General features: G+C 37.8%; 1 protein-coding gene across 4 annotated transcripts in view; it reads right to left on the reverse strand.

The window, feature by feature from the left end:
• vldlr (very low density lipoprotein receptor) overlaps positions 1 to 12,253 on the reverse strand; it is a 59,730-nt gene that overhangs the window by 28,520 nt on the left and 18,957 nt on the right. For 2 of the 4 annotated variants that reach the window (XM_040157057.1, XM_040157055.1), the window contains exons 4-9: positions 10,117 to 10,239; positions 7,138 to 7,346; positions 3,423 to 3,585; positions 3,140 to 3,148; positions 2,501 to 2,623; positions 1,268 to 1,390 (exon numbers count right to left, since the gene is read on the reverse strand). In XM_040157057.1, coding sequence (XP_040012991.1) covers positions 1,268 to 1,390; positions 2,501 to 2,623; positions 3,140 to 3,148; positions 3,423 to 3,585; positions 7,138 to 7,346; positions 10,117 to 10,239 — 750 coding nt within the window. The remainder of the gene's footprint in view (positions 1 to 1,267; positions 1,391 to 2,500; positions 2,624 to 3,139; positions 3,149 to 3,422; positions 3,586 to 7,137; positions 7,347 to 10,116; positions 10,240 to 12,253) is intronic. The other 2 variants (XM_040157058.1, XM_040157056.1) reach the window with 1 other exon arrangement.

A 12,253-nucleotide genomic window follows, 5' to 3' on the forward strand; every position in this document is an offset into this window, starting at 1 on the left:
ATGTTTAATTATGTCTGTAAGGTTAAAAAGTTAAATTTTGGTTTTACAAATCTTGATCATAAAGATAAACAGCAAAGATTTAATAGCATGTATTGTTGCGTTTGTGCAATTTTAGTTAGTATTCACTGAAAGCAAATGAGAAGTGTGTACATAAAAAAGAAAAACAAAAAAGTCTTTCAAACTGCACTTGGACAGCAAAGCATCTGACTCAGTCTCCTCTGATGAAAAAACAAAAACAAAAAACAAACAAGTACAGAGTTTTAACTTGACAAAATAACTGGATTTTTTTTTTTTTTTTTTAAATTTAGTTATTGGATTATATACAAAGATATACAGTTTCACTCGTATACTACTCCCCCCTTGTTCTTTGACTACATCTCTCAATTCCACAAGGCAGGCATTGCACCAAAACTTGAAACAGCACCAACTGCACAACATTATACTTGAAAATTAAAAGAATATTGCTCAAATTTTTTGAGTTCTTTGATCCATTAAATTGATTATTTACATGATATGCCAGTCCTTTTCTCTGGTTGAAATGTAGTACAGTTCAGACTCAGATGTTTAGTATTCTGATTATGGAAATCTTAAATCAATTCTGGCCGAGTTCTTTGATCTATGAAAGAGAATTATTTAGAACTGAACTGCAGGACACATTAAAGCTGCATGAGGCCAGATTTATGTTAAATTCCACATATTATAAGCATAAATGAATGTGCAACAGAGAAATGTCATGTAGTTTCACCCTGTTTGCCCAAATTAAGCTCTCTTCTCTCAGGTATGGACACTTTTCTGCCTAACGATAACACACCTGAACTGAAAAGTAAATCATATCCTTAACAGTGACTAAGTGACCTGTCCAGAGAAATCTAAATGTTGGACCTGGGCTTTGGTCTCTTCCTTTGGAAGGAAATCTTTTTAAGTTAACTAATTAAAACCACAGATGACTACGACATGAACTGTGTCTGCTGCTGTTTTTCTGAGACTGCAGCTCAGTGATGTTGAAAAATTTGGACAGATGAACTATGAGCTCATTTTGCCCACACAAACTCAGTATTCTGTAACATCTATAAAATTGATAGAAACAGCTGAAAATAACTTCAGTTCTGGGGGAGATCTCGTCTATTTTTCACTGACCAGAGATCTAGAGTTTCGAAAATAAGTCAAAATGGGAAAATGGCTTTAGATAAGCATTAAGAGATTTCTGAAGATGCTGATTTTTTTTATTTTTATTTTTTTTATTTAAAAAAAAAAAAAGATTACTCACTGCATTCCTTGATGGGTTCATCACTCCAGTCGGGACAGTCCCGGGCCTTGTTACACACTTTGCTCATCTCTATACACTCCCCGCTGCGACATTTGAACTTCTCTGGCCCATTACACTGAGTCACTGTGGAGAGATACACAGAATTTTACGTGTCAAGAGCCACCACTGTTTACAGGCAACATCTTTAACATTTACCTGTAATACCTCCCCTTTGAAAATCCGAACGCAAAGCTGCCAGTGCATCACTGCATATCAGGGGCCACACTAACTTTTCTCCTTACAGTTGTTCTGTCTTTGTACAGAGCCAGGCTACCCGTTTCAAGTCTTTATGCTAAGCTAAATTCCTCCTGGACCTATCCTTGTATTTAATGCAAAGGCTTGAGTGGTATCCTTTCTTCTCACTCTTGCCAAGAAAGCAAACAACCACATTGAGAAATGTCGAAGTGTTCCTTGACAGATTCATTAAAGTTTCACAACTTTTAAAAACTCCATATGAACTTCAGTGACAGAGTAAACTATTTACAGGCTTTTGTAGGAGAAAACAAGATACTGAAACTATTAAAAAAAAAAAAAAAACATGCTGAGCTTCACCAACATGTTTTCAATTTTGAAAAGGTTTTATAAACCCAAAAGCTTCTCAGTCATTTGAGGAGCATCTAATCCTTCAGTTTGGGTTAAAAACCAGTGAGAATCTGCCACAAACTTGTCAATCTTTAATATCTGTTTACAAAGCCATCTTTTATTCTACTGGAGCAAAAGCAAAGAAAGGAAACAAAATAACCAAGAGCATTTTTTTAGATGAGTCCACATAATAAAAAATAAAACAATGCATCAGAACACCCTGAAGCGGTTTGTTAAAGCATTAGATTTTTTTTTTTTTTTGAGGGGGGGGGGGCTAGACAGATCACATGCAGTGAACAAACATCCTGCTTTTTTACCTGAGCACAACCTGAAATGGATTGTAATTCTTTTTTTTTTTAAAAATATATCTGGAAAACAAACAAAGACCATTTACATGCACACATCATCTACACTGACAACTCACACACTCAGCTTGTGAACCACAGGAAGCCTGAAGTTTATGTAAAAAGAGAAACACACATCCAAAAGACAAAAAGAAAAATAAGGCTTCTTCACTTGACTGTTTTTAATTATCCTGAAGGCAATGTCATCTGTAAAGCTGTGTACACACACACACACAACCACACACACACACAACCACACACAACTCACTGTTTTTGCAGCTGACTTCATCTGATCCGTCGGCGCAGTCTCTGATGCCGTTACACTGTCTGCTGCCCAGGATGCAATTTCCATCATCACATTTGAACTGATCTGGTCCACAGGTGCGTACAGCTGTGCTCGCACACAGACACACAGATACACACGCACAGACACACCCCTGAGTTACACTTAAGTAGACTAAGTACTATCAACAGAAAATTAAAATCATCAATTATTAATATTCGATCATTTAAAGTCATTTATCAATTAAAAAAGCCAAACATTCTCTGGTTCCAGCGTCTCAAATGTGAGGATTTGCTGCTTTTCTCTGATTTCTCTGACGTTTGGTCGGACAAAAACAAGCAACATCAGCTTGGGTTCTAAGATTTGTGATGACAGCGATGACTATCCTCATCACTGCTTGGTTTCATTTAGAAATAACTGGACAATCAGATAATTGAAGATAGATTATCAAGTAATTACTGTCAAATGAATAGAATGCAAGTGTAGCCCATAACTCATTACTGTTCAAGTTGTTTTTCCCCAGATATTACCCGCTGAATTTCTTGGCTGAAATTATTCCAAAGTAAACATTCCTGAACGAAACCCTTCATTTCAACCTCCAAAACTGATCTTTTGTGTATTTACATGTTTCAGCTGATTTATAACAACAAACATATCCATCCAACACAGACCACATCATCAAAAAAGCCAATGAAGAGAAAAACAACCTATGTTAACTGGAAACATTTGGACTGCTCAAACATCATAAAACAGCAGTATTGCAGTATACTATGATCAGTCATTTCAGATAAACAGCAAGAACATTTATAAACTTCCACCAGTCTGCTGGTGGGAGTAAAATGAATGTGACTGTGATGTTAAAATGCTCCATCTTTAATGTGTGACTGGCCAGTTGGGCTGTACATACGACAGTTGGCTTCATCGCTGCCATCCTTGCAGTCGGGGTCTCCATCACATCTCCATTTCTTGTGAATACACTCTCCTGAGCGGCACTGCATCTCACTAGACGAGCATTTGGCTGGCGGCGTCGGGTGACGGCCACAACGAGATGGAGACTCATCTGACTGGTCCTGCAGATGTTTTATAGACAAAGAGAATTTGATCATGGCTCTCCTGAAAAACAAGAGTTACTGCACACACATTTATTGTTTCTGATGTGTGTTTATGACTCATTGTCATCATACGTATATTAAAAATCTGTTAATTAGTGAGCCTGAGAAGTGCTGATAGGCGGATTTTGTTACCCTTGGACAGACACACAAGTTGTTTCCCCCCGTTTCCAGGTGTTGGGCTAAGCTAAGCTAAAAGGCTAATGCCTGCACCATATTTACTGTACAGACATGGGTGGTATCAGTCTTCTCATTTAACTCTCAGCAAGGAGGCAAAAAAGCGTACTTCCAAAAATGTTGAATTATTCCTTTAAGGGATATTTGTCCACCTGGGACTTTTCTTAAATGCTATAATAATGTAGACATTTGGGAAACAAAGCTCTAGCAAAAATGACTTTTCCAAAAATTTAATTGAAAAGATCATCTCAAACACTTAAAGACAAAAAGAAGTTATCTGGAAATCCCTGTATCTGTTGCACCAAACTACAAAGTCACTCTAGAGCCACAACTGAAGTCCATGTACAATATCATTTAGTGTGTTTTATTATTGAAATTAGGAAATTTGGAGACTCAAACCACCTCCCAGCATTTGATACTACTTCTCTAGAATACACTCAAGCTGAGAAAACGGCATGCATGAAGGAATACATCAGATAATGCAGCCAACAAGTTAACCAGGAAAAAGGTCTGCTTCGCTTTGTAGTTTGGTAAAACAGCAAAAAGTTTCCAGGGAGGACTACTTGTGTTTACATTTGGTCAAATTCAAGTGTTTGAGATTATTTCTGTTTTTTTTAGAAAGCTTTGTACTCACTGACCTGATCAAAGTCACTCTTGCCACAGTCTGTTTCTGAATATCTTCAAGGAAGGCAGTGAGTTAAATGTTATGACCAATAGTCATACTAGATAAAAGTATGAGAACAACCACGTAGCAAAATATGAAAATTTCCTTTCAGACTATTCAAATACTTCATAATACAATATCAGCCATTTCAAGAGTTTTCCAGGGTTTGCACAGGCATTGGCCACTGAAGGAAAGCGCAAACGTCATTAACAGAGACCAATCATGGCAAAGACACATCATTGCCATTCCACACCTTTTGACATCTGTATTCCGGCTGACGTGCAGGGCAAAGAGGACAGAGCAGAGAGAATTTAGGACTCGGATCTCACAGATGATTACCACCTTATTTAGAATTAAAACTGGGCAATCAAACAGAATGGGATCAAGAGGAGCAGCAGGAAGAGTTTCTCACACTTTCATCATCTGAGAAAGTCACTGACTCATGTGGGGGCAGATTAATGGAGTGTGAGAATGTGTGTTGTGTGTGTCTGCAGCTCCATTACTGTTAACAATGACGCAGGACTGGCTGGGTGTGAGGGAGCAAGGGAGGGAATAACAATGACCTTCCAATTGAAGACAGCATTTTAAATATTTGTGGGTGTGAGTGTTTCCTATGAGGCCGTCACGGTGATAACCACCCAGCCAATTACCAGGTACACAGCAACGTGCCGACTCAGTGGAACTTGTTCTACCATGTGTGAAAACGTGTTGAGTGTTTTAAGTTCTGTGTGCGCGTGCGATGTACGTGTATGAGACATGTCAATAACCACTGGGTGTTGAACTTGTGAAACCAGTGCGTATGTGTGTGCCTAGGGCAGTTCATTATATTTGAGGCTAAATCTACTTAGAAAATGAGGGTGTGTGTTTTGCATATATAAAGTACTTTGTGATATAAAGTCAAACTTAACATATTCCTTAAACTCCCACAGAACATTTGAAAAGGAGTTAAACCTCAGTTTCATAATTTTGTGTTTTATATCATAACTTATATCTTTGACACTGTAAAGGACTGTATTAAACAGAAGTAATGTATAAGCTGTGTTGGGCATTTTCATTTTTCTGGACATTGCTTTCCATTGTTATTTTTGCATAATTAGATTTAAAATTATTTCAAATACGTTAATTCATTACATGAAAGACAACCAGAAAGAAGCAGATGGATGCTGAACCAGTGCAGTAGAAAGTACAGATGTTGAGGTCAGGAGGGAGCAGATGGTAAGAGGAATTTAGCTTCAACTGACATCTCAAGCTTATTGTAAACTCTATTTACAGCAACTTCTCTATCCAGAGGAAAGGTTTTATATTTCAGAGAAAGTTTTTGAGTGGAGAACAGCAGCTGGGGCAAGTGGCTGTCACACAGAGGGTCACACACATGAAAAAGTCTGAATGATGCACCACTATGAATTTCGTTTGGCTGGTTAAACAGAGGTCACCAGAGAAGAGTCAAACTGTTCTCCCTTCTTCATGAACCTTGCCAGTTGGTGAATTTCTGCCTAACAGCCCTGCTGTTCTTCTGCAATACTTTACTACTGGAGTTACTTTACTTGATTTGTACTGTTGTTGAATTTGTTTTACAAGATTTCATTCTGATCCAGTTCACGTAGTTTGTTTACCGTTTTCCAATTGCTTTAGATTTTTTATTTATTTATTTTTCTTTTTAATGTGTTGTCTTGCACACTGTAACTTAGAATTTTGAAAACTGCTGTATGAATAATGATTTATTTATTTATTTATTTATTTATTTATTTTTTTTTTTAAATCTGCCTGGTTTCCACATCCATTATACATTAAAAAAAAAAATTAAAAAAAAAAAAAAAAAGGGGGGGGGGAGGAGATAAAGAGAGAAAGATTTTATACATACAGGGACCCATACACAAACTCCAGCAGCAAACTGTAGATCAGTCTTTTTGCCTTGTTAAAATTGTTTGCTTTCCTTCTCTGTGAGAATTTGATTTTTTTTAACTCAAGTTAAAGTTTAAACAGTACTGAAAAGTTTGGGTGCGTTGTTTCACCTCCAGTCTAACTAAAAGTACTAAAGACCACCAAATTATACTGGTTACTTTTACTACATTTTAGGGATTCAAGACAGAAAAGAGCCGGGACTAGATCTGGTTTAAATTGTTTCTCCAAGGTTCTGATAGGGAATGAAAGATTTTTAAAATCTTTACCAATTACCAATGTTCTGGCAATTTCAAAATGTGAGCTAATGAGGATGTCGTCAGTCCCCATCAGTCACAGGTCAGTTTACTAAGAATGATGGAAGTTTTTATTTGGAGAGGTACAGTACTTTGAATTGCAGCAGATCATGCCTAATATACAGTATACTGCAGTAGTGTGAACTTGTGCTCCTTCCCACTGATCATCAGTGATATCCACTCCCAGATCTTCTTGCCATTTCACTCTGGTGTAATTAGTAATTGTCAACCATCCAATAAAGCTTCTCAGACTTCTGCTGCCATTAATCACTGCATGACTGAAATAAGTGGAAATGGCTACGATTAATATGGACCAGATCCAGGTAAACAAAAAATGGCTTGTCGAGGTCCTGTTTCTGTCACTCTTGCCTGATGGTGCAAGAATGTAGTTTTCCTTTTAACTGTTCGTGTCCACAACTTGTAATATGCCTATCAGAGTGTGTGTGTGTGTGTCATTTCACTGCTTTTGTTTCTTACCTGGCAGTCAACGTCGTCGTCACACACCCAGCTGGCCGGGATGCACGAAGAGTTTCCGCACTGGAATTCACTGGGACCACAAGAGGACGGAGCACACTCCACCTCATCTGAGCCATCACCACAGTCATCCTCACTGTTACACACAAAGTTCTGAGAGATGCAGCGGCCGCTGGCACACGTGAACTCATTTGGAGCACAGGTGATGTTACCTAGAGACAGTTAGGAGGAAAGGAGAACATGAGAGAGCTGTTACAGGGTTAACAGCTGGAAAGAAAGAAGAAAAAAGAAAAGTTTTATTTACACCAAGCACAAGGTCACAAATTTTGTAATTTCAATTTACAGATGCCAGGACTTAATTTCAACCCATTATTTATTTTTTAAGCTGTCATATTACAAGAGTTAACATTACTCTCCAAATGTAAGACAGATCACCTTGAAACATAAACTCTTCATAATGACACTTTGGATGCATTTACAGCAAAGGCCTTCAACTGCCGCTGCTCATCTGACTTTTTGGATAATGTCCCTATGTATCCTAGAACACAACCAATACACAGTACCACTATAAAGTGACAGCCAAAGGCCTAACTGTCCATGCAGTTTTTGCAAAAATCAGGGGACATAAGCACTCTTTGCCAGGAGGGTCATAAAATCAAGCACACAGATATATACTCTCTGTTGACAAATATTTTTCCATGAAGAATCTGAGTTTGGCAGTTGTTAGGAGAATGCTTCCAGCCTGAACATAAAGCATTGATCCGTTTTCCCTGGTTTGGGCTTGGCCCAATAGTTCAAATGAGAAGAAATCTTACTGCTACACATACAATTAAATCTTAGAAAACAGTGCTTTTTCAACTTTTTGGCAACAGTTAGGGGAAAGCCCTTTTCTGTTTCATCATGTCAATGCCCCTGCGCACGTAGGTCCATAAAGAAATGGTTTTCCCAGACTGGTGTGGTACAACTTCTGTCTTGATCCCTACATCCAGGTTCCAAAACGTTGTGGAAAGCCTGAGAGTAATTGAGACTGTCCTGCAGATTAATGCCCATGGTTTTCAGCTGTCCACATACTTTTGACAGTGTGAACGTTGTCTTTGTGCTACACTATACAGGTAATTATCATACCAGATTTATTGAGACCATATCTGTACCTTGGATGGACATCCCTGCTTTCCTTAATAAAAACACCACACTATTGTTGGGAAGAGGGAGCGGGATACATACATGACTGAAGGATGAGACAATATATGAGACAGAGTGAAAGGTCGTAAAATTTTGATTTACATGGGCCTTTGGCAGCTTTTGCATCAATACACATCAACACCACATCAAACAGCATTCAATACCCTACTATGACCAAGTGAAAACAGAATTTTAGGAATATTTGCAAAATAATAAAAAAAAACCTGAAATGTCACATTGACTAGTATCCAGACCCTTTGCTATGACACTTGAAATTTAGCTCAGGGGCCTCCCATTTCTCTTGATCATCTTTGAGATGTTTCTACTCCTTGACTGGAGTCCACCTGTGGTAAATTCAACTGATTGGACATGATTTAGAAAGGCACACATCTGTCTATAGTTGTGTGTGTGTGTGTGTGTGTCTATTAAAATTCCCCTCATTAACATTTACCAGCATGCTACAGGCTACTTCACTGTTTTCTGTCAGTTCCAATTATCTTCGTTTGTCCAGACAGAGCTTCATACTCTGCAGAAGAGGCTGTTCATGTGTTTTTGTGCAAAGTGTTTAGGATAAACAGCTGGCAGCTGAGAAGTAATTGATACACATCCATGAAACCGTTTCAGTGCTTGAATGAGTACAAGACATCAGTTATTATGCCTAATAGTACTTATGAACAAAAAAAATATGCCTGAATCTCTAAAAGCCACACCAGTATGGTGTGCTTGTACAAAAAGTTGTCTGACCTTGCATAGTATGAATGAGGCAGAAAGGCACACAGCACGATACTTAGGTACGAAGCCAATGCCAAAATTTTGACAGTGCTTGTTCTTCTTCAGTACCATAAGTAACAAAAACACATAAATCGTGGCGATAAGTGCAGGTGCAGCAACATGTCCGCCGCAACTTGTGGAGAAGAAGGGGGCATGCCAAAATTGGTGTATGGAGATATTCTGTATTTGATGCAGAATATCAGGGACAAGTAATAGACAACTAAAAGCCAGTATGCAAATGATGCCACAGAGCATTTAAAATGAAAGGAGGAAAAACCTCAAACTTATCTAAGCACCTCAAAGACAGGCATCCGGATCTTTACGCAGAATTCCAGGTAAGTCAGGTTCAACTATTAACTTTATATTGACAACATGTCGACAAAATGTTCATATGCTGAAATTTTACCATTATTGTTTGTGAATTGCGAAAGCTGGCATCTGTTGTAGCAATGCTCCACACACAATGTTAATGAAGACTAGCATGACCTTGTTAAGGCTAATGTCGCGATAGCTCATAACGTGATCTGGGTGCTTCACAACATTTGTAGGCTACCGTCATAACTTTTCAGTCTGTCAAAATACAACACCGAATTTTTAAATTAATATTTTCACACCATTATCACCTTGTTAGCAAATTTAAACTACTGCTTGCACACTGACTATATGGAAGTGTGTGCATGTGTGTGCGCACATTTGCGTGTGTTAACACACTGTGTGCAACAGCTTCTGTTTTCTATTTTTTGTTGTGGTATCAAATTTGGTTTCAGGAATCGTGGAATTTCAATAGTATTGTTACCGACTATCAAATCTGGTATCCTTTCTGTTGAAAGATACTTAATATTCCCTACTCACTTTCTGCGCTACATGACTACCAAAAATCAACGTAATGTTTAAGTTGAAATCTCTGAAGTAATTAAAGTAATTTAAAATAGTTAATTCTACCTTGATGAAATAAAAATGATTATTCTAAATGCTGTGGCAGACGGGTAGACAAATATCCCTCCCATGTAAGTGTGCGTATCCACCTACCACAGTTGACCTCGTCCTCTCCATTGTCACAGTCCTTTTCTCCGTCACATTTCCAGAAGATGGGGATACACTGGGTGGAGCCCGCGCCGCAGCTAAACTCGTTCACACGACACGTCCTCATGTCTGCATGAACACAAACACAAAATAGACTGTCAATATTATATTGTTTAAATTCTTGTCCTGTCTTACAATATTGGTTTTATTGTAGCGGTTTGTTTTCTTAGATAAAACATTAGCACAAATCAATTTGTGTGTTTTATGTGTTTGGGCAAAAAGAAGAGAGGATTAAATTTCATATTCAATTACAGATAAGAGAAGTGCAAAATGGAGTGGATTTGAAGTTGTTTTGAAGTCATAAACTGGCAAATAAAAGAAAAAAAAAAAGAAAAAAAAAAGCTACTAAATTCCCAACATTTTTGGTCCTGGATGGTCCTCTCTTTTCTTCCTTTAGAAGAAGCAACATGTGGTCCATAATTCCCAGTTGCCATACGACATTTACAGGAAAATTTTAAAATGCAAATCTTGAATTGATCACTCAAATACCCATAGCTTTACAAACCTGACTGTGACATCCACATCATTTTGCAAAGTATGCTGTGAGAAAACACTTTATTAAAGTTTGACACAATAAAACAAATTGGTGTAAAATTTGGAAGATTCTAGACTGATTTGAACAGACTACAGCTGTATCAAGTAGTTCAGTTTAAAAAGATGTATATGGCCACATCTCTAATCACCTGATTTTATTTTAAAGGGCAGTTCATCTGCATATTTGGGACTTCAAGGCTACAACCAAGCCTTTATTTCTCATGACCAATTCTGAATTACTGCCAAGATCAAGCTTTGGATTTTCTGTCAAATCAAAAGATACAAGCCTGCAAAAAATTAACCAACATGTACAAGTATAACAATTTATGGTGTCACACAGCTACAGCAACTACTTGTTGCCTCTTGTATGCCTTTCCCCTGTGACAGCAGGTCCAAAAATAACAAGAGGACAGAACAAGGACACAGGACTACAGTCTGTTTGTGTGTTGGAAATGGCAAAGAGCTCTTGGCAGAGTAATGGTAATGTTGAACTAGGAGTTACCTGTCACAAGAAAGATGTTTTACTGGAGGTATGATGGTGAACACAAAGTCCTCCCTTCTGTTAACTCAATACCCAGACAACCAGAAAACCCCAAGCTGTTACATAATCCAGTTTGCTGGAACATCAACAGCTGAGGTCTGGAAAATCGTATTTATATAACAATGTTGTGGTTTACAGTGTAAATATTTGTTCCCCCCAATATTTTAGCACTGTTGGTGGAAAATAATACTAATTTTAATATTTCTTCTGTGATCTTGCAACCATATGCCCTGTCATAATGTAAATCAGGTAATGAGGTAGGTAGGCAAGTTGTTTTGTTCATGTTGTTAGTTTGACTTTAGTAATATTCACTGTTTTCATTTGTTTTCTTTGTAAATGTTAGTTTTTTTATTATACCATCCAGATGTTTTTTTTTCTTTGTCTCATTTGTTTGTTAATTAAAATAAAAAGGTAAAAACAGCTGATATTCTGTCCAGATAAGGGACATACTAATCAGTTAACACTATCAGTTAATAATATAAGTTACCTGAGGGTTAAACTCCAGTTGCAAAAAATGGGACTCAAGATCTTCTTGCATCATCAGGAACCACTTTCTAACTCAGCATACATATTCACCCAGAAGTACTAGTTTCCATAAAATGTCAGGTTCAAGACCTGGTTTTTCCTCTTATCCCTGCATACTTCCACTGTGGAGGGGGATAACAAGCAGTGAGACACATAAAGCCAGACCGTATTTGTGACAAGAGCTGCTCAGTGGAGCAGTAGTTGAAGGTGAACTCAAAAGGGGCTCCTACACATCCATGAATTATTGGCTACATGGATGTACTTCTCTTGATAAGCCTGGGGACAATGTCCTGCCATGATTCTGAATCCATTTGCAACAGCAGCACTACACTCAACTTAAAAGTGTGACAATACAATCTGGTTTCTGTGCACAAGACTTATCCTGTCTCTAAGTAGACCAAGTTATTGTTCACATAATTATCTTTTCTCCATACATCTCTCTTGCTTGTTGCCAATACAATACCAGCTATTCGTTACCAATGC

This window comes from Xiphias gladius, chromosome 20 (genome assembly GCF_016859285.1).
Source record: "Xiphias gladius isolate SHS-SW01 ecotype Sanya breed wild chromosome 20, ASM1685928v1, whole genome shotgun sequence".
Classification (NCBI taxonomy): Eukaryota; Metazoa; Chordata; class Actinopteri; order Istiophoriformes; family Xiphiidae; genus Xiphias; species Xiphias gladius.